The sequence below is a fragment of the Cyprinus carpio genome, chromosome B4 (assembly GCF_018340385.1).
Source record: "Cyprinus carpio isolate SPL01 chromosome B4, ASM1834038v1, whole genome shotgun sequence".
NCBI classification, from domain to species: domain Eukaryota; kingdom Metazoa; phylum Chordata; class Actinopteri; order Cypriniformes; family Cyprinidae; genus Cyprinus; species Cyprinus carpio.
In genome coordinates, this window is record NC_056600.1 from 36,880,988 (window position 1) to 36,905,217 (window position 24,230).

At 35.3% G+C, this 24,230-nt stretch overlaps 1 protein-coding gene across 1 annotated transcript; it reads left to right on the forward strand.

Moving 5' to 3' along the window:
* Positions 1–6,642: 6,642 nt before the first annotated feature.
* On the forward strand, positions 6,643–22,999 carry LOC109082288 (macrophage mannose receptor 1-like). Its single transcript, XM_019097197.2, has 12 exons — positions 6,643–6,756; positions 14,328–14,711; positions 14,788–15,129; positions 16,884–17,252; positions 17,342–17,716; positions 18,489–18,863; positions 18,949–19,293; positions 20,986–21,354; positions 21,640–22,020; positions 22,111–22,158; positions 22,252–22,328; positions 22,566–22,999. The coding sequence occupies exons 1-12, from the start codon at positions 6,732–6,734 to the stop codon at positions 22,644–22,646; spliced, it is 3,171 nt and encodes a 1,056-aa protein (XP_018952742.2). The 5' UTR covers positions 6,643–6,731; the 3' UTR covers positions 22,647–22,999.
* Positions 23,000–24,230: the final 1,231 nt, after the last annotated feature.

The following is a 24,230-nucleotide window of genomic DNA, read 5'->3' on the forward strand; positions in this document are numbered from 1 at the left end:
GTTACCTTTTATTGTCTGGACCAATCATAAGAACCTATCAGGTCCGCCAAACGACTCAATTCCAGGCAGGCATGGTGGGCACTTTTTTTTTGGTTGTTTTGACTTTATGCTTTCCTACCGTCCAGGTTCCAAGAACATCAAACCCAATGAGTTATCTTGCGTTTTTGAACATTGCGAGTGCCCAAGAGACTCTCCTCCAAGTGGAAGCGCACACCAAGGCTCAGGCAGATCGCCACCAGTCGAAGCCTCCCGTTTATTTGCAACTATTTGCATGAAAATCAAAGAGGCCTATTGTTTTTTTAATCATATCGCTTAAAAATGTGTATTTACTGTACAAAGCGGTGGGGGGGGGGGCTGTTGGCACAGTGGTTAACCAGAAAAATTACAAATGGGACGTCATGCTGAAAAGGTTGCCGACCCCTGCTATAGATAATGAGTCGTCAGTTGATTAATTTTTATAGAATATTAGAATGTCAGTGATTAAGATGAAATCGGAACACACACACACACACACACACACACACACACACACACACACACACACACACACACACAAAAACAACTGGAACACACAGGAACTGGAACACGAACACACACAACTGGCACACGAACACACATGCGCACACACACATCAAGAGAAATTGTTTATAAAAATAAGTGTTATTAAAGTACTATTGCTTGTTTGTTTATTCCTTGGGTGTAGTTCAATTTTGTCTAATCTGACTGATATGTTTACACTAAAGGACGTTAAAGGGACCTGTAGCAAACGTTCTCTAAAGGTCCAACACAATGTTTCATGAACGTCCCTGCGATGTCCTCTTGACGTCTAAAGAACCCTACACGAAAACGTACCAGGGGTGTTCAGTGGACCTTTTATTATTAGCTGGGTTCTCCAATCATCACGAATTGCCTAAAATAAAATCTTTAGATATTAAAACAGTTCAAGCAAATCACAAGGTTAATTTAAACGTTTAACCTAGATAAATGTGCACACACTATTAGGTGCATATCTAGTCATTTGTGAGAATGGAAGCTGAAGCGCACTTTGCAGGACATGGAGGCACCTGCATGATCACTTGCATTTTTACTCATAACAGTAATACATAATTCGGAATTTTAAAGGGTCTGCTTTTATTTGTGTGCACTCACAACATCAACAACACGTTGTGCTTTTATAAACAGCAAAACAAACAGGACGTGCTTTCTGTCATCTTGGTCTTGAGCAGGAGCGCTTCACAATGATGAACTGAAACTCAGTGAATACTTGCCTCACAGGCATGATAAATAGAAAGCTTTATAATACTACTTTAAAACAAAATAATTAAAATCAAAAACTTTCATTATGTAATATGTAAATATGCATTTCTCTCTAAAGGCATACTGAAGTCATTTTTTAAATCAACATAACTGATATCTAAAATATAAAAATAGGGAAAAGCCTAAATCAGGCCAGATTATAATTTGCGTTTTTATTTTATAATTGTAAAACTTTGTCCTATAGCCTAATTGTATGACTGCTTATATTTTATGGTTTTTATGTTGCTCTGCTCAGAATACCTTAAAATGTAAAGGATTTGCTTTCTGATATGTGAATTATTTATAAGCCTATTATTATTATTTTTTAATCAATGCAGTAAATGCTCTAAAACAGTTTTAAAAATTACATTACTGTATGCCAGATGCTTTTAAAGAACTTATACATTTTATGGGTAGATTCAATGTAAAACATTGTCATGAATTTGTTGTATTCCCATTGATAAAATACAAAATTAATTGTAAGCTTACCCGATCTCATGAAAGTGCATATAGCACAATTTTCTGTTCCAATTTGGTATAATATTTATATGCAGAAATTGACTGGCAAGCAAAAGACCAATAAATTCATAATTAATGGCATGACTGGTTCAGTTGATAAAAATATGGGACACATAGGCCTATAATAACATAATTTAATTAAACATGTTAGATTTGGTTGATAGGATTATATCACACATTAAATAATTATTCATTATAAGATTACCAAAGCACCTGCTATGTCTTAAGCTCTTTTCATTTCTTAAATGGTGTTTAATTATAATAATTATACATTTTTAATAGTTTTACTTTGTTAATAATGAAAAAATCTAGTGTGTCCTAGCATGTTGTAAACAACAGTCTAATTTTATTTAGCATAATTTTTATAAAGGATGGTTTGCACAATTTTTACAACATTTGTGTTTTTAAACCTTCTGTAATGTATAAAACCTCCATTGTTAGTGCTTGTCTTCTATTTGTATATGCGGGATATGCGAGATTTGTAAGATAAGTCTGTGACAATCAAAAGCATGTCAGGAATGGTGTTAGTAGATTTGAAACCACAAAATTCATTTAACCCATAAGAACCCGTGATGACGTGGGTGTCACAAACACTGGTGATTATCTAGAAAGGTCTTTTTAAAGCATTATCCCTTACTTTCAACCCAGGAAGTCCCTAAGTGACATTTAAGGAACATCCAGGTTCAGTCATGTGACAATCTGCGCATTTTTGTTTTCATGGTAACATTTCCAAAATGGTGGCCTGCCTGGTGTGCACATGTTGCAGTGTCAGCAATTTTTAAAAATGCTTGTTTTTGTTACTAAAGGTATGTTTCAACACATGCAACAATTCTAATGTTTTAATAACATATCCTAGATTACACTTGACCTGATTTTAAAACATGTCTTGTACAAATTGATATAAAACAAGTTATAAAAATGTTGTGGTGACATGTGTCACATCGGGCTGTTAACCTTAAAACAGTTGGTGGAATTTTGATGTGACGTATGTGTCAACATTAAGAAAAATGGTAATGAGCTGCTCAAATAATTTAGCTGATTCAATCATTTTAGTGTTATATATATTCTGCTGCTCAATTAAAAGCATATTTTAACATATGTAAACAAAATAAATGTAAAATTAATAACATTGTTAATGAAATGTATTTTAGAATTTTTTTGCATACCTGTAACTAAAACAGGTATGCAGCATATGGTATAAAACAGGTATAACATATGTTGATATCATATGTTGGTACTATTTTAAGGTTAAAATAAAAATTTAATTTTTATTCAGTTTGCACATTTTCGAGTTGTGAAAAAATAATCTAAAAATGTATTTCTGGTTAAACCGTATACCTGAAAAGGTAAAATTTTGCAATGTTATTGCACTACATGCATGTTCAACATGTTGACCTCCAGTATGAGGTAGTTATTTATTTTTATTCAGTTTGCACATTTTCGAGTTGTGAAAAAATATTCTAAAAATTTATTTCTGGTTAAACCGTATACCTGAAAAGGTAGAATTTTGATAAGTTACAAAAAAGTTGTTGTAAAATTGAATGGCCACAGTTATGTGGTTTTGAAATATGTGGCAAAGCAAATAAAATGCAAAAAATGTATTACTTCTGAAAAAGTTTTTTTTTATTTATCTTCCCAGAAAAGTTATAATTTTGAAAATGTTGTGGAAAAGAAAATAAATAGAAAAAAATGTTATTTAGCAAGAAAACTGACAAAATGTTATTTTTTTCAAATGATAAATAAAAGCCCAATGTGACAAATATGTAACATTAAAAATTTATCATAAACGCCCAATGTCACATATATGTAACATTACAGATCTTTGACAAGGAGTGGTTGTATTTAAAAAACAACTGCAGAAACATGTTTTAAGTGGTCCATTTAGTCTGTTTTATATGCCCCATAATTTTCCTATAAGGGGAAATTGGTCCGGGTTCTTATGGGTTAAAAGCATGATTTTTGAGAAAATATTTTTTCAACAGACACAAAACCTGTGAACTTGCTTACGTGGCTTAAAGATCATGTAGCACAATATGAAATGTTGGCTATATTTGTCATTTTAAAGACACATTTCATTGTGAGTTCATATAATGTTAAGAGCTGGATCCCTAGATGGGACGGTGTTTAATTATAATAATTATACATTTTTAATAGTTTTACTTTTAGTTAATGATGAAAAAATCTAGTGTGTCCTAGCATGTTGTAAACAACAGTCTAATTTTATTCAGGATAATTTTTATAAAGTATGGTTTGCACAACTTTTGTATTTTTAATCCCTTACACCCCCCATTTTAAGCATGGAGACACAAATGACATACCCAATATTAAAAGGTTGCTGCTCATGAGTCTTTCTTACTAGATACATAATCAACATATTCATAAAGCTGACACTTCAAAGTTTACTGTTCAGGAATCAGAATTACTCAGACTGTTATGAAAATAGAGATATATAAACTCAAACATGAATACAAAAATAAAAATATAAAAAAAATTAAATGTATCAGAAAAAAAAAATGTTGATGTAGGATATGATTTTAGAAACAATGAGGCTACAGCCACAAGTCTCCTAATGCTTCATTTGATATTTCAGAACATAATCTCACAAACTGTGCATTTTATGAAACATTTTCTAAGACCATGTTGTGTGTTTATAGAGAAGGCTAATAAAATTGATTTATGGCCCCTGTAAGCTGTCCTGTAAGCTCTCCTGTGTGCTATTATCCCATGTCTGGACCGGCAGATTGCCCCATTCAAGATTCTGATGTTGTCACTCGATGAGCCTTTCACACCTCCACCAGGTATGAGACATTATTCTCATTATTCTTTTATCATTATTCTTTTGTTTTATTCAGCCATTATTAGCCTTTATCCTGGCATTACAGGGTTTACCAAGCCACATCGATTCAATCCCAGTATACATTTACCCAACTATTATCAAAAGTCTTTCTATAAAAATACAACAGAACATTTTCTTATGACCTTACGTGAATTATGACAAAATGCATTATGATGAAGAGCTGCACCTGTTGCAGCTGCATTAGAGCTAACATTAGCAAATGAAAGAAATATGAAGTAAACATGAGTAAATATATCCATAAAATCTCCATGTATATGCAACTTTGGACTATAAAACCTTATTGATGCTGTTCAGTGAATCTATGTGAACACAAATAAACCGCTGCAGACGTGACTGAATATGAATGAGTGGTTAATTTCTATTCTAAAAATGACTCGTACATATTTATTATTTTGCATTCCTGATATAAATTACTAAATTACTGTCACTGCAACAATGTTTTATCAAAACAGTGGTCAAATATCGTAGCTAGAATCTTTAATCTGATGCACAGTTTCTCCAGATAAAGTAGGAGAGTGTGATGTTTAACGTGCTGTTAAAGTGAAACAACAATAATCTGGGGCCTTCGCCAATCTTTGACCACAAAGAGGTTAAACCTTCTGTAATGTATAAAACTTCCATTGTTAGTGCTTGTCTTCTATTTGTTTTTAAAACTGAAGGATATGCGAGATTTGTAAGATAAGTCTGTGACAATCAAAAGCATGTCAGGAATGGTGTTAGTAGAGCTGAACTTGATTTGATACCACAAAATTGTTTTAAAAGCATTTTGAGATTATATTTTTCAACAGACACAACACCTGTGAACTTGCTTACGTGGCGATAGCTTAAAGATCATGTAGCACAATATGATATGTTGGCTATATTTGTCATTTTAAAGACACATTTCACTGTGAGTTGATATAATGTTAAGAGCTGGATCCCTAGATGGGAAAATTTTGTCTCTAGTGTCATACATACAGGACAAAAAAAGATAGATGATGCAGTTATTACTTCAGAGCATCAACAAAGCTGTTAGATTCAAGTGGATGAGGAAAATGTAGCTGTGAAAATGTAAAAGATAGTGATTTACATAGCAATGTTGTTGCTTATATTATATATATATATATATATATATATATATATATATATATTATAATTGGTCTGGTACTAATATCAAACAAATATTTTGTAAATGCTTATCCATTTTAGGAGAGTAGGTTAGATAAATGTTGCTTCTAAATTCAGGTAAACGGTTCAGATTCTGAAACGATCTTTGCATAATTTTTTTGGAGTGTTTCTTGCACTAAAACTGCGCAAACAGTCTACATTCAAGCCAGTATATTATATTTCTGTATTTGTTTAGACATAACCATGGCTCACAGACATCTGATACATAAATTCCTCTTTGGACATAATCTGTATTATTGTATTGTATTTAACTATAGAATGGTAGAAGAGACCTGGTATAACATTAAAAAACTTCCTGTTGTACTGGTCTTGTGTGTCTTGCAAGTTTTCTTGTGGGTGTGTAACTTTGATTTGTTATTTCGGTTTACTTAATTTTCTCAAATCTTTGGTTTGTTATTTCTGTTTGCTATATATCTTCCTGACTAATTGCGTTTTGTCTTGTGCTTTGTCAAGTCTTGACTTTGGTACATGATATCACGAAAAACGAGGGAATCGAGTTATGGTTTCATATTTCTTAAAGATCCATGGCCTTTTTTGTATAAAAAGCTACTGTAGAAATTGAATGGAAAGCTGATGAACAGAAAATCCTTAACGTATTCTTCAATTTACAGCATGTATCTTACGTTATGCTTTAACAACAGGTTTGGTTATGTTGTGTTAACATATAGATCACATCTTTATTTCGTAAATTTACGCTGAACAAATTCATACTGCTTGGTGACCCAACAGGTTTTGTGATTTTAAAAAAGATCCCACCCACATTTTGCAATAAATATAAAGACAGTCCCAAACATAAACTGGTGAGAAAGACAGAGGACTTGAAGTGAACAACAAGTTTGACAAAATCTTAATTACTTTTCTAACAAAAACAGGCATAATCTCCTACAAAGTTATGTTTTCACTGGTATTACTCTCAGGTATGGAATCTTTTTACTTATTTTAAATCCTTATCTTGGTTATTTAAAAATATTTGTTGGGGACAGGGTCCGGCACTTGACCACTGATTTTTGCCAAATTATTACTTAATTAAGGTTGTTTTTATGTTTTGTTTTGGAATTTTTGTTTTTGTTTTTTTTTTGCCACGTCTACATACCACAATAGTAGCAGGAAAATCTAACTTTTTCACAGGCTCATTGTCACCAGTACAGAGCACAAAGTACACAAAGACAAGTACAGAGAAGGGACCTTAAGTAGGTTGACTTACGAGGGACAAACAGGTGAGCTGAATATTAACTAATGATGAACTAATGAGATCAGGAATAGAACCAAATAAGGGCAAACAGGAACTGGAAGGCATCAACAGAGCACATGGGGAAAGAAAACACAACAAAAGTTCAGTTGGGTGTGACAGCATGTTTCTTGTCTTTTAGAATGAAGTTGAAATTTAAAATTTGTAAGTTAGAATTGATATCATCATAAACAATTATAAAGATCATGATGCATTTTATATATATATATATATATATATATATATATATATATATATATATATATATATATATATATATATATATAATGCTATAGAAACTGAATGGGAAGCGGCTGAACATAAAAAATACTAATGTATTCTTTAAGCTCTTAGGCTTAATTATAGGCCACCTAACAGGTTTTTTAATGTTAAAATAAGTAGTCACACCCACATTATGCAATTTGCGATAACCAGAATAAAAAAATAATAATAATAGAGAGAGATAAATAAATTGGCTAGTAAAACAGGCAACTTAATTACTAAATTCCTTTTTTAACAAATGTATAAATAATTTTTTACAATGAAACAGGCATAGTAGTTATCCACAGCCATGGTTTCACTGCTCTGCTACTGTTCTCAGGTAGGGAACATTTTAATTTATTTTTATCTATATCTTGGTTATTGAAAAATTTATTTGGTGGGGGTTTGGATTATTTTTTTTTTTGTCTCAGTTGAAATAATCACTCTGTTATTTTATGTGAACTGACCAAGAATATTCTATATACACTGTAAGCAAAATCTGTCCAAATGTTTCAAATTGAGCCATCTGAAAAAAACATTTTACACTGAACAACTTTGTGCAAGTTGTTAGCATTCATTCATGCGGGAGTTCACGTCCACCATTATAACTGCAGTCTATATTCCACCGGATGCTAATGCCAAGCTTGCTATGAACAAACTGCATGCAGCCATTAGTAAACAACAGACTTTGTCACCCCTAAGTATTCACCCTTCATCAACCATGCGAAGCCATCAGTGAGGACCATCAAAGTGTGGCCAACTGGAGCAGACTCTTTACTTCAGGACAGATTTCAACACACGGACTGGAGTATGTTTGCTTCTCAGGCTGTCTGTGGCTCTCACACTTACAACAGAAAAACAGATCACAACGTACCCTAATCAAAAGCCATGGATGAACAAGGAGTTGTTACTCCTGCTGAAAGCCCGCAATACTGCCTTCGGATCAGATGACGCTCAGGCCTACAGCAAATCCAGGGCTAACCTGAGGAGGGGCATCAAAAAGGCCAAGTACTGCTACAAGCTAAAGGTCAAAGAGAACTTTTCCAATTCTGACCCCCGACGCATGTGGCAGGGCATCCAGATCATCAGTGACTACAAGCCAAGCAACTCTACTCCAACGGTCACAGACGTCTCCTTCCTTAATGAGCTAAATGACTTTTATGCTCGCTTCAACAGTGACAGGAAGGAGACGGCCACCAAGATCACACTCTCAGCAAACCACCGACCCCTCAAACTCACCTCCACAGATGTCTACACTGCATTGAGCCGGATTAATGCACACAAGGCTGCTGGCCCGGACGGCATTCCTAGACGTATGCTTAGAGCATGTGCAAAGCAGCTTGCCGGGGTCTTCACAGACATTTTCAACCTGTCCCTCACCCAAGCAACTGTGCCAACATGCTTTAAGTCTGCATCCATTGTGCCAGTGCCGAAACACTCCTCCCTGATGTGCCTGAATGACTACCGGCCTGTAGCACTCACACCTATTGTTATGAAGTGCTTCGAGCAACTGGTCCTAGCACACCTAAGGACTGGCTCCCACCCACACTGGACCCACACCAATTTGCCTACCGTAGAAATAGGAACACAGAGGATGCAGTATGCACAGTGCTGTACTCGGTACTCACACACTTGGACAATAACAATACATTTGTACGGATGTTTGTTGACTTCAGCTCAGCATTTAACACTGTCATTCCCTCCAAGCTGACCACAAAACTTGGAGACCTGGACATTAACACCTCCCTCTGCAAGACCTCAGCATGTTAGGTCAGGCCACACCTGCTCCACCACCACCACCATCACACTCAACACTGGCGTACCACAAGGCTGTGTGCTGAGCCCATTCCTCTACTCCCTCTACACCCACGACTGCAAGCCTGTGCATGGATCCAACTCCATCATTAAGTCTGCAGATGACACCACGGTGATTGGCCTCATCAGAGACAACGATGCGACTGCCTACAGGGAGGAGGTACAGCACCTCGCCTCATGGTGCGCTGACAACAACCTGCTCCTTAACACCAGCAAGACAAAGGAGCTCATTGTGGACTTCAGGAAGAAGAAAAGAAGCACACATGACCCCATCCACATTAACGGGATGGTTGTTGAATGTGTCTCCAATTTCAAGTTCCTGGGAACCACCATCTCGGAGGACCTGTCCTGGACCACAAACACCTCCAGCCTGGTCAAGAAGGCTCACCAGCGCCTCTTCTTCCTCAAGACACTGAAGAACCAGCTGTCTTCAGCCATCCTGGTGAACTTTTACTGGTGTGCGATTGAGAGCATCCTGACCAGTTGCATCACAGTCTGGTATGGAAACTGCTCAGTTGCTGACTGCAAGGCTCTGCAGAGGGTGGTGAAAACCACCCAACGCATCACAGGGACACCACTCCCTGCTATTGAGGACATCCAGAGAAAACGCTGTCTATGTCGAGCTCGCAGCATTCTCAGAGACTCACCCTGACCATAGACTGTTTAACCTCCTGCCCTCCGGGAGGCGCTTCAGGAGCCTCCGGACAAGGACCAGCAGACTCGGGAACAGCTTTTTCCCTACAGCTGTCTCCTTGCTGAATTCTGCCCTCTGACATCCCCCCCCCATCCACCCACCACACCAAACACACACACTCCTCACCCCTCCTCAACACTACATCTGGCTTACAAACAAACAAAAAACAGTTTACCTATTACTTGCACTACTGTTTGTTCATCCAGAATACTGAATGATCCATTTGCACACTGGAATATGTTTCGATGCACTTTTTACTTTCCATTGCACTAGTGTAAATTATGTTCATATGCTCATAGTTCTGCTTATAGTGTACATACACTTATTACATAATCCATCTGTATAATATTTTCATAGTACACCTATCTGAATATCATGCTGATAGTATTTAAAAATCTGTAAATTATGTCCATAGTACCGCCTTATCTGTATATGTAACATATTGTAGACACTGTATATCCTGTATTTACTGCTTATTGCACTTCTGGTTAGATGCTAACTGCATTTCGTTGCCTTGTACCTTACATGTGCAATGACAATAAAGTTGAATCTAATCTTGAATCTAATCATTGCTGTTTGAAAAAAAAAAATTGTTTTAAAGAGTGATCATTGTTTCACATTACCAGTTTAATTTAGACAAGACATGCAGAACAGTAGCCAGTTATCATGGTGGCACCCATTGGTTGGATAAGAATGTGCAGGTTATTCTTGGCTTGATGAGTGCAGTTTTCTTTTCTTTGACATACTAAAACAAGTTGGAATTTGACATATCATATCAGATCACATCATCACACAAATAGCTTTAAGTCAGCCATAAACATGATTTACTATTTGGTGGCAGAAGGTAGTAAGGCACATTCTCATTCTAGAGAGCATTTCATCAGATAAAAATCAGTGCAGTTTGAGATGACTCAGCTTTATAAAATTATTTACACAATTAAAAAAGTTATGGATTTATTGTCTTCAGAATGTGCATTTCTTATTTGTAATTCCACCGGTGTAAATCTTGAATCATTCCTGAGCTACTGGAACTACTGCTGCTCTTTCTTGTTAATGTGTCAGATGTGCCAGTGCAGTTACAACCATTTGGCTTATGTGTAATTTAATTTCCTTAATTTTCCAGTCTAAAAGTAACCAAAAGAAGCCAGAAGTTAATTTCAGCGTTCATACACATTTTTACCAATATATTTCCATGACTTTTCCGTGACTTTTAAGACAATATTCATGACCTAATGTTCCATTATTTTACAATAAGAATAAAAATTTGTTCAAATTATCATAGCATATGTTATCTAAAATTAATGATTATTAATGCTATTGTTTGCTTTCTTGTTTTAGTAATAAGTACAAGCTGCAACTGTGCCAGACATTATTCCACACAGAGAACATATCACATCAGTGAACATTAAAATATTATCATTTATTTTACTCCGTTAAAAGCAGGGCATAAATTTCATTTTGGAAACGTTTCTGTTTTGCAACTGTTTACATTCTCTTACTAAAAATTAGTGCTTATGAGGATTCTCGCCAGGATTAACGTCATTTTGTGTGTATTTTTGCATAGTTTTAGGCTTCCTCCTTATTTTTATATTTTAGATATCCATTAGTTATTATGAAGATGAAAAGGATTTGGCGTGCTTGTGAAAACAACACAAGACTGTGCTACAACAACTGTCAAGAGCGGCTCGGACATTGTTTAGTATCCAGCAGCAACAGCGAGTGATGGAAGAGTTCCGCATTAAAACACACGCAATAAAGCTTGGCGCAAAACCCCAGCAAGTAATTACCATGATGAATGTGTCAAGGTTAGGTGAAATAGAATATTCGTTGAGTTCGTTCATTTTTGTGAAGGAGAAAGTAGAAAGCATATTCTGTTTGTTTTCTAAAAAAGCACAACGTATGCTGATATTGTGAGTGCACACAAATAAAAGTAGACCCTTAACAGTCCCAAATGATTTATGAGCAAAAATAACGGTTGTTTCCACTGTTATAAGAAAAAAAATGCAAGTGATCACCCTGTCGACTCCAAGTCCAGTAGAGCATGCTTAAGCTTCGACTTTCCGCACAAACGATTTGATACGCGCCTAATAGCACACATTTATCTAGGTTAAACATTTAAAGTAACATTGTAATATGCTTTTTTAAGTATTTTATATATGTATTCTGTTGGATCATTCCTATAGGATTTTAATGGGATCCAATTGGGTGACTGTTTATGTCTATATGGGAATTCCTTTTTTTTTTTATTCTAAAGGTACACTTTTCTACTGTATTTGTTGGTCGCCGTGATTTTGCCAAGTAAAACATGTTCCTGGATCAACATCTTTTGATGATCCTGGATCAACTTTATTGTACAAAAATATAGACATAACCCAATCCCTACCCCTAAACCTAATCCTAACCATAATTTATCCCTAAAATCATTTGTAAATGATAGCTGATTAACAAGGGTGTAGGTGTACTTAAAATTGATTGTAAGCCTAAAACAGATATTTCCTGAAAAGTTATATCTCAGTTCTGATTGGTTGATTGGAATGTTGTACTTGATGAAATCACGCTCACTGTATTTGTTTTACTAACAAATAGTACTTGCTGTTTGCTTAAACTCATCCTGATGTAGACATAGTTCATTGTATGTTGCACAACCTGCAGTAATATCATAAACAACATGGGAGGTGAGACCAGAAGTTGAATATAAAAATAACCCTTTACTGTAATAATAATAATAATAATAGCAAATACAATCACATCACAACACAGAACAATAAAACATTAAACAATATGTAGAATTTGATATCATAACTTTGATATCGTTCCCTTTGAGGTGTATAATACTGTTTATTTCATGCAATAAATGTAATAAAGTTTAGTTTGTGTGTAATGTAAAAAGAGAGAGAGAGAAAACAGATCCAGTTCAGTTAAGTGAAAATGAGGAAAAAGTATGAAAAATATTATATCCAGTATATTTCAAAACAATCACTAATGCTCTGTCGATTGAACATATCCATGATTACTTCCTGGTTTTAGATAAGCCAGCTCAGTCATTTACGGTCAATTGTACTGTGCTTTAACCCTCTGGAGTCTAAGGGTATTTTTGGGGCCTGGAGAAGTTTTGTCATGCCCTGACATTTGTGCTTTTTTCAGTTTCTTATAAATATCTAAATGGCTAAAGTCTAATCTCACTGTAATCAGCACAAACTAGGCTATAATAATATGTGAGCAGCATTTATGTACATGATTGTGTTTTTGAGAAAAAAAATGTTATGCGTGGTTAGTGAAAAACTAAAAATGTTAAATCACTTGAATAAGCCATAAAACACATACAGAACATTGGTTCCCAGGAATTTTGAGAACTGGAGCTTGTAGCCTAGAATTTTTTTTTTCTAAATGATGTGAAAATCATCTTGTTTACTCACTTACAGAAAACAATATATTGATTTAAATTTTGGCCTTGGAGTGGCCTTTGCTCAGTTTCTTTACAAAATCCATTCACAATTGAAAGAAAATCTTTGTTTATCTAAGAGGACCAAATTTCCACGTATACCATTTCAGGAATGATAAAAATGGGTGTTAAATATTATGTGGGTAAATCTGCTAAATCTTTCTGCGACGAATTGCTATGATTGACATTGATAACGGAAGACAAGCCAATGTCAAAATAGAGCTGTGCATTAAGTGATTCAGACTAAATTCAGAGTAGCAAAGCTACAACATTAACAAGTCCGTGCTGACTGAATATATTTAGCAGCTTTACAGTTAAAGATAAAACTTTAAAAATATAGTTGCTAAATTAAATCTAAAAATATTAAATATTTTATGCATTATTTAATTGTTATACCATTAATATTTAACTTCTTTTATTTGTAGTTAACTAGTTAAGTATTTAATTAATTCTCCCTTACATGCTGTTGGTGTCGGGGCAAATTTACAAATTTGTATAAGTACACAAATTTGGAGTTGAAATGGCAGCTGAGCTAATGAGTGATCCTCTGCTGCCATCTACTATTTATAATGGTAGTTTAATGTGATTTTCATCTTAAAACTCTTTTTTCCACTAGGAGTTTTGAAAAATATTTTTGATTTCTGTGGTTTGGACCTTACACTGATTCTGTACCCATCAGGATAATTAATAGTCAATTATCACCGCCATTATAGAAATGGAGTTTCATGCAGACTTCCAAAGGCTGCTGTGTGTGCATGACCATCAAGTTCACGAGATGAATTCGAGTGTCCCATTTATCACGTTATTGCTTTCAGAAGGGTGCTCGCAAATGCCCCCCTTGCAGCCTCGATGTGCACTTCTGCTGAGCCCACAATACAGTGAGCTCCACAGCAGACTTCAGCTCGATAGTCAAAGTGGCAATACAAAAGTGTGGACTCAGAGGATTTGGGAGAGGGCCTCTAGAGTCTGACAATGGACATAACTGAGACAGTATCATGTGAAGTGGTCATGTGATCTCATCATAAGGCAACTTTTGTGTTTTCGACAGGTTTCTTTCCCCTCACACTGTGTGCCTCTCAGTTTGTCTTTGTGAATGAATCCAAGAGTTGGCCAGAAGCTCAGAGATACTGTAGAGAGAAATACACTGATCTGGCCACCATTGAAAATAATCAACAGACGCTCCAGTTATTGGACACAGTGAATGATGTTTCCGTTGATTTGGCCTGGATTGGACTCTATGATGATCTGAACAGTTGGAAATGGACTCTAGAGGACAGTGACTTCTTTAAGGTTGGAGAGAAAGACTTCAGGAACTGGTATAATAAAGGACCAGGAGATTCTGGAGTACAAAGTCTGTGTGTTTATATAAAGAATGGGATATGGTCTACGGAAAGCTGCTCCGATACATTTTATCCTGCGGTCTGCTATGACGGTGAGCTGTTCTATTAATACAACTGAAAACAAATAAACCATCCTTTCTCTGAACTATTTTTATTTATGTTTTTCAGGAAGAGAAAATGCCAGTGCAACTTATGTTTATACTGACGAATACAAAACCTGGACTGAAGCTCAGAGTTACTGCAGAGAACATCACACAGACCTCGTCAGTATCAGAAAGGAGGTTGAAAACCAGGAGATCCAGTATTTATTACGAGATGTTTATTATAAAAATGTTTGGATTGGACTGTACAGAACCTGGTTTTGGTCAGATCAGAGCAACTCTTCATTTACTTATTGGAGCACATGGCATCCAGATACTGCTGGATCCTGCACTTCAGTGTCGTTTAGTGACTCTGGGAGCTGGACTGAAGAAGACTGCAATTCTGCATTGCCTTTCTTTTGCCACAGTGGTGAGTACAGTAGATCTTATTAGCAGTACACACCAAAATAAAGATAAAGTTGTAAAAATTCTAATTCCATGAGAATAGGGAAAATCACATAACAACTATAACTATGGTGGACGAGAGAGCTCAAGACACTGCAACTTAAGAAAACACATGCAAAAATTAAAAGCAGCAGCAAATTAAGAAAACATCTTCATCAGTTTGACAGCACATGTGCTGCAAATACTCACAATACAACCAAATACAGAAATGATCTGCAAGTAGCACAGACCACAACGGAAACCTTATAAAAAATGATCCATGGTTTTGCTACACTAACCATAGTTTAACCATGTTATGTGTGCAACTGTAGTTATACAAATGGTAATCAATACGCCCCCCAAAAAAAGGTTACTACACTTCTACTATAATAAAACTATGGTTAATTTTTGTAAGCATTGTTGGGATTGCCCTTGAAACATTTCCCATACAAAAATTAACCATGGTTTTATTAGAATAAAAGTGTAGCAGCCATGTTTTTTTTCAGTATTTGCTACCATTTGTATAACCACAGTTTTACTACAAATATCATGGTTTAACTATGGTGAAGTGTATCAAAACCATGGTTAATTTGTGGTTACCGTGGTTTAACTGTAGTATTTGTATGTTTTTTGTTTTTTTTTTGTAGTAAAACCATGGTTAATTTTCTTAAGGGCTCCATTGTGGTCTGTGCTACTTGCAGTGCTTTTCTGTATTTGGTTGCATTGTGAGTATTTGCAGCAAATGTCCTGTCAAACTGATGAAGGTGTTTTTTCTGTTTGCATGTGTTTTACATTGCAGCACGTTGAGTTTTCTTGGCCACTGTTTATAACAATAACAACGATAAGGAACAATATAGTTGGAATAAATTTTAAAGAGTGATTTTCCCAGATAATGGGTGGTAAAAACTGTAACAATTAGCCAGTCAGAATTCACTCTACTTTAAGTTTGAGCATTTAAAGTGGCAGACAACATAACTTCTGTGCTCTTATACAGAACATTCTCATGCATTGGTGTGGGTGCTAATATAGTTACCATTGTCATTCTTGGTGTGAAGGTGCCTTTAAAGGCATAATAGCTCACCCAATATGTTTAATTCTGTCATCATTTATTCAGCCTCATGCCATTCCAAATCTGTAAGCATTTCTTTCTTCTGCAGAACACAAAAGAAGAAATTTTGAAGAATGTTGGTAACCAAAACATTTTGGTGACCATTAACTATTTTAGTGACCATTACAGGGACAAAAAACAAATAAATTAATTAATTTCCTTTTAACCAGGAAATAAAAGTTTTGGAATAAAAAGTAAAATAAATGTTATGATGTTAAATATTCATTCACATGGCCACTGATCAAATTTGTGATACTGATCATGTGAGCGCTATTGTATAAAAAGCCAGATGTACTTCTATCGAAGCACATGCTTTTTGGATCAAATCATGTTGGAGAACATGATCATTAAGTGTGACACAATCTTGAGAATTTCATGCAGTTCAATGGCTACTGTGTTTAAAACAAAAGGAAGATAAACCACCAAGTTACTATATATTATGAAATTTGTGTTCATTTTTTTAATTCAACTTTTCACTCAATGCTGATCATGTAATTTTTAATAAAGATTTCATTAAATGAGAAAAATGCTTAAATGTTGTTAGCAGTCTCAGATTTGAGTCCACTGAATTCATTAGAAATATTTAGGATACTCTGATAAATAAATACTTAATTTGTTTCCTCTATTCCCAGCATCAGCATCATCCCATCAGTATCACTTCGTCAATGAATCTAAGACCTGGACTGAAGCTCAGAGATACTGCAGACAGATTTACACTGATCTGGCCACCGTTGATAACATGGAGGAAATGAACAGACTGATTAATACAGTTAATGGGAGTTACAATGATTCAGCCTGGATTGGACTGTATGGTGATGTGAACAGCTGGAGATGGTCACTGGAAGACAATGATTTCTATCAGGAAGGAGAGAGAGATTTCAGGAACTGGCTACATGAACCGAACAACAATGCTGGAAATGAACTGTGTGTTTACATGGATTCTAATGGGGAATGGGCTGATTTGCAATGTGAATATGCAATGAAATTTGTTTGCTATGATGGTAAGGACTTTTTTTTTTTTTTTTTTAGAAATTAGATATTGTTTCAATGAAAGCTGATGTGCAAATAAATTTGTCATATTTCATATCAGGTAGAGAAAATGCCACACAGAGTTATATCATAATCCATAATGGGAAACCCTGGTCAGAGGCTCATAGATACTGCAGAGATCATTACACAGATCTCGCCAATGTGAGAAATCAGACTGAGAACCAGAGGATCTTTGAGACAACAGGTGGAGATGTCTGGATCGGCCTGTACAGAAACAGAGTTTGGTCAAACAGTCAGAATATCAGTTATGAAAACTGGAGGCCTGAAATTCCTGGGTTACAAGCCCAACCAGATAATGGTGTCAGTCAAGATTATAAAAGTGGGTATGAGCACTGCACTGCAGTATCATTCAACTATTCAGGCCGATGGACAGATGAGATCTGTATAATCAACATGCCTTTCTTCTGTTACAGCAGTAAGTTCTCTCGCTTTTTTGGACGCCATTATTTGTGAGGAATAAGATAGACTTTTAGCACCTGTGTTTAGAATGTTTAATTTAGGCTAAAGGCCTATAAATATGTGGATTCAAATTATATTGAAATTTATTGTAGAAAACTTTTTTTAAAACGTTGGTAAACCTTAACATTTTAATGATTAAATATAAATAAACAAACAAACAAATATGATCAAAGGGTCTAATCCCCATAATGGTGACCTCAAATAGAACAACTTTATTATTATTATTATTATTTTTTTTCCAAACAAAACATCAAGTAAACTAAATAGGGATCAAACAACTGTTAAATATAGCCAAATGCATATCAGTGCAGATTTTTATACTCTTCTTCTTCAAACTCCTCTTATGTCGTACATCCATTTTGCACAAAATTCAGTGTGAATAATTCTTTCACGAATTACTTCCACAAGACTCAGTGTCAGTGATAAAAGTGAGCAGACTGTCAGGTATAACTTCACCACAAGCTTGGCATTGTATGTTCTTGATATTTAAAATGTTAAGTCGATCTTACTAATTATTTAAGTTCATCTTTATTAATGTTTTTATGTTTAATATAATCTGTTTTATAATCTATTGTATTTGCTATGTAATCGTGACAAGAAATGAATTAAAAGCTAATTTGCACAATTACAATTTGTTAATAATATCTTGGTTGATTGATATTACAGTTACCAGCTAATGGCAACTTTTTTCTTCTTCTCTGTTTTCTGTGCTGTGAAACAATTCACAGGAACCTGCACACAATCTTCATGTACCCGTCAGTATCACTTTGTGTCTGAGTCTAAGACCTGGACTGAAGCTCAGAGGTACTGCAGACAGAATTACACTGATCTGGCCACCATTGATAACATGGAGGAAATGAACAGACTCATTAAAACAGTACGTGGCACTTTCTATGGATCAACTTGGATTGGACTTTATGAGGATATGAACAGCTGGAGATGGTCACTGGAAAATGCAGCATTAGGGGGAGGTTTTAAAAGCTGGTTTGTTCAGCAACAAGTGAACTCGGGTGGAGAGAGTCTGTGTGTGTACCTGCCATTTAATCATGGAATATGGGGTGAAACTCCTTGCTACAGTACACTTCCTTTTGTTTGCTATGATGGTGAGAACTGCTTTTAGACTCTTAAAGAAGTAATTTGAACAAATTATGCTTCCATGATAAATCACATTTAAATTGCTTCCCACAGGACAAGCGAATGCTAGTACAAGTTATGTGTTTGTTTACCAGTATACAAACTGGACTGAAGCTCAGAGTTACTGTAGAAAGCATCACACAGACCTCGTCAGTATCAGGAATGAGATTGAAAACTACAGGGTTCAGTCATTAATTCCACTTTTTAAAAGTGTTTGGATTGGACTGTACAGAACCAGATCTTGGTCAGATCAGAGCAACTCTTCATTCAGTAACTGGAGGACAGGACAGCCAGATAATGCTGGAAACAGTGAATACTGCACTGCAGTGTCATTTAGTGACTCTGGGAGCTGGACAGATGAAAACTGCAACACTGCATTACCTTTTATTTGCTACAGTGGTGAGTAACCAGGAAAATAAATACATTTTAAAAACCTCTGCAATTTTTAAAGTGAGACAAAACAACCAATAAGAAAAAGATATATTAAAACACCACAAAATAAACAGACTGACAAAATAAAGGCAGGGCTGTGTGTTAACTTTTTTGCACATAGCATTGGTGCTACAGAGGTTGAAAGTTTTGTTGCACAGGCCAAACAGTTGTAGCACAAGTTAGGGGTGGGCGATAAGGCAAAAATATCAGATCACAATTTTTTTCAGGAATATCACTATTCATGATTTTATCATGATTCTTCGTCATCTTGGTTTTACTATTTACTACTAATTTCCCTCTTGTAAAATAAAAATGAATGGCAGACATTTAGGCCAAAGTGGTCGAAGATAAAAAATTTTGTCATTAAAAAATAAGAACAAAGATATACATTACAAAGACACATAATATACAAAAAAACAAACAAACAGTGCTTTATTTTTTCAGGTAGAGTATTTAGCAGTAGCCTAACATTCAAGAAATTGAATGAACAAATATTAAAATAAACACTATATATACTATATACATCAATTATACATTTTTAAAGCAACTGTATTAAAGTTCAGTCATGAGCAGAGAGTGATTTTCCTCTGTTTTGTTGTTTTATTAACATTAAAAGAATAGTTCACCCAAAAATTCATCTGTCTGTTAACTCTGTCATAGTGTTTTATTTTTACACCATCGTTAACTCACTCTCAAGTTGTTTTAAACCTGAATTAGTTTCTTTCTTCTGTTGAATATAAACATTATTTTGAAGAATGTGGGTAACCAAACAGTTGCTGGTCCCCATAGAATTTTCCACCTACTATCAAAGTCAATGTGGACCAGCTACTTTTTAGTTACCCGGATTATTCAAAATATCTTCTTTTGTGTTCCACACAAGAAAGAAATTGATACAGGTTTGGTACAACATGTGAGTGAGTAAATAATGAAAGGAATTAAGTTTTTGGGTGAACTATTCCTTTAATGACAGGCGGCAGCATATTTAGTTCTTACACTTTAAGAGCTGCACGCATCCATTTCTTTCACAACTGTTTACTTTCATTTAAGACATAACCAGCTGTGTTTATATGTAAACCTTATGCATTTTTTTTTTTTTTTACTGTATTTGATGCTAAATCAATCAGGCACGAAAGACAAATTAGTCCAGTAATCAGGCGCCGTTTGACAGGTGTGTGCGCGTGCTTCAGGAGTATTTGCTCAGAAAAAAGCGCACATCGGAACAACACGTAAATTAAATGTTTAACCGTCAAGGCTTTAAAGCAGATGCAATTAACACACATTTGTCATTGTGAATAAGTGCAGTGTCCTGTAAGTGTAACTCTACTGCCGAGTTAACATTAGATGTGGATATCGTGTTGTGCAGTAGTATATTGAGACGGCGCACCAGAGCTGCAGCTGATAGAAGCCAAAATAGGCTATTTCTTCAAAAGCATAAGCATAATCACATACACAACCAAGCACAACAAAATCACTTCACAGTAATAAGCGGCTGTGTAATAACCATGCAAAACTTTATCTCACGCATGCTACAGTGGCAAATTTATTCATTGCACAGACCACATTTTTCATAACACATATATGTCGCACTGTACAGCCCTGAAAGGTACTGAATGAAACATGTTTCTTTTGTATCATTACATTTTTTCTTCACACTGATAGCATCAGCATCATCCCATCAGTATCACTTTGTCAATGACTCTAAGACCTGGACTGAAGCACAGAGATACTGCAGACAGATTTACACTGATCTGGCTACCATTGATAACATGGAGGAAATGAACAGACTGATTAACGCAGTTAATGGGAGTTACAATGATTCAGCCTGGATTGGACTGTATGATGATGTGAACAGCTGGAGATGGTCACTGGAAGACAATGATTTCTATCAGGAAGGAGAGAGAGATTTCAGGAACTGGCTACATGAACCGAACAACAATGCTGGAAATGAACTGTGTGTTTACATGGATTCTAACGGAAACTGGTTTGATTATTCATGTGACCAACCTTACACATTTATCTGCTATGACGGTAAGACATTTCCAATTGAAAATTTATTTCTTATATGTACATACTGCTTTTACTTTGATCACTTTTATCACTTCAAGTCAAAGTCTCAACAAACACCACTGTCCTTGTGGTAAGATTTCTGGAACATGTCTGGGCTTATTTGGCTTGGATCAAAAATACGGTGTACCACCCAAAAATTGAGTTTTGTAAATGCAGGTGTATTGTAAATATAAATGCATTTAAAAGATGGATGGCCAGATGAAGTAACAAATGAATTTACTTATTATATTAATGTTTTTATCTTAGGTAGAGAAAACTCCTCTCAGAAGTATGTCTGGGTATCTGAGGGAAGGACCTGGACTGAAGCGCAGAGCTACTGCAGAGAGGAATACACAGACCTGGCCAGTGTGAGGAATGAGACAGAGCGTCAACAGATACTGAGCATTGAACGATTTAATAATTATGTATGGATTGGTCTACACCGAAACAGACTGTGGTCAGATCAGAGTAACTCTTCCTTCACATATTGGCTTCCATCAACTCAAACTCTTCCTGCAGAACCAGATAATGGTGCAGTTATTCCTGGACAGCAGGGATCTCAGCACTGCACAGCTGTGTCTTTACAACACTTTGGTCAGTGGACAGATGAGAGATGCTTTGACGGTTTGCCTTTCTTCTGTTACAGTGGTGAGCAGATATACCTTCTAGAATGAAAATTAAAAAGAAACAAAAATCTGTATCATAAGTGTAACATATGATATTTCGGTTTGCTTTTAGGTGAATCTGATGGTCATCATATCAGCCCATCTTTGCCAGCTGAGTATGGTATGTTTACTTAGATATGTGATTGTTGTTTCTGCTGTTTTCAATACGTAAAGCACTGTAAAGATTTTTTTCTCCTTTTTTTCCATTGATCAGTGATAGGAATGCGAGTGAAGGTTAAAAGTCTAGAAAAATTGTCAGAGTCTCAGATTGAACAGCTTGTGATTATACAGGTAATTAACTCAAGAGTTAATATGAAACATTCATCTAAAGCAGTTAATATTTACATAAACATTGTGTATTACTTTTAGTTTATTGATACTACACATAATTTTCAATATAAACATTTTATTTCAAAAGACTTCTAGGAAACAATAAATACTTTTAATTTGAATAATAAATACTTGTGATACAGTATGACTACCATATCTTATCAGTGCATGCATGTCATAAAGCTCATATATTTTCAGTTAAAAGAGGAGTTGATGAGGCTCGGACTTCAAAGCAACGTCACCATGAAATTGAGAGGCTATCGCAAAATCAATCCCTGATGGAGGAGGACAGAGCTTTGCAGTTTTCAATACAGTTGTGGACTCAATACTTACTTGACCATGAAATATTCCCCCAAATATGTTATTTCATTATGTTTTATGTTGTTTTAATGGACCTGTTAAATCAATGAAGGGTTTATCAAAATGAATGTAGCTTGAATTTAATATAAGAATGATGGGAAATTGGGTTTACAGTAGAGCTGTATATAGTCTGATCAATAGTATTTCATGTAAAGGCATATCAGGTGAAGCAATAATTTTATACTCATTATATAAATGATTTATGACATCCGGCCACATTGCTGAATAAAAGTTTAAATTTCTTTCAAAAAAATAAAGAATAAAAATTTACTGACCCCAAACTTTTGAACTGTAGTGTATATTGTTAGAAAAGGTTTCTATTTTAAATAAATGCTCTTCTTTTTAACTTTTTATTCATCAAAGAATCCTGAAGAAAAGGTATCACAGGTTCCTAAAAAAAGATTGAGCAACACATCTGTTTACAGCATTGATAATAAATCAGCATATTAGAATGATTTCTGAAGGATCATGTGACACTGAAGAGTGGAGTAATGATGCTGAAAATTCAGCTTTATTATCACAGTAATAAATTCGATTTTAATGTATATTAAAATAGAAAAACGCTATTTTACATCACAATAATATTTCACAATATTAAATTTTTTTTCCCTATATTTTTAATCTAATAAATGCGGCCTTGATGAGCATTAGAAACTCCTGTAAAAAACATTAAAAATTGTTCTGATCCCAAACTTTTGACCGGTAGTGTATATATTTATTAGGGGTTGTTAGGATATTGTTTTGTTCGTTATCTTTTTGGAGGTGGTGTATGTTTCGTATATATGATTAATTGCTAAATTTAAACATAATAGAGTGAAAGTTTCTTATATATGTGTATGTACAGTCGATTTAAAACTATTTTAACTCAAGAACAAGCAAAAGAGCTTTTTTCTATGCACACTCACAGCCGCACACACAGAGATGCGCGTTTCAGAGTGTGCGAACACCAAACTAAAACCTCTTTCACATCTCTTTGCTTTTGAACAGACATATGCATAAAATTATGACAAAATACGCATCTCCACATTCTCATAAACAGTCGGTTTTGTCTTAAGCGAAAGAAAACAACTGAGAAAAAAATTGGATGTGTATCATTATACTGGATCCATACATCCAGCAGCAGCCTATAAATACCTGCTGCTGTCATTAAATGCTAATCAAACAACAAAACACAGCTTTGACAAAGATTATTCTATATTTAATTTATACAGTGAACACCATGCAGTGTTATTTTACACCTAACCCTTTGACGCGTACGATCACACCGGTGTGCTCAGTCTTGGCTGGTCCCTGAAGCATACGGTCACACCGGTGTGATCAGTCTTGGCTGGCCCCTGAAGCGTACGGTCACACCGGTGTGATCAGTCTTGGCTGGTCCCTGAAGCGTACGGTCACACCGGTGTGGTCAGTCTTGGCTGGTCCCTGACGCGTACGGTCACACCAGTGTGATCAGTCTTGGCTGGTCCCTGAAGCATACGGTCACACCGGTGTGATCAGTCTTGG

Coding starts and splice junctions, on each gene's coding strand:
- LOC109082288 (XM_019097197.2), top strand. CDS start 6,732: ATGTTTTCACTGGTATTACTCTCAG. Junction 15,130..16,883: donor GCCTTTCTTTTGCCACAGTG/GTGAGTACAGTA, acceptor CTCTATTCCCAG/CATCAGCATCATCCCATCAG. Junction 17,253..17,341: donor GAAATTTGTTTGCTATGATG/GTAAGGACTTTT, acceptor ATTTCATATCAG/GTAGAGAAAATGCCACACAG.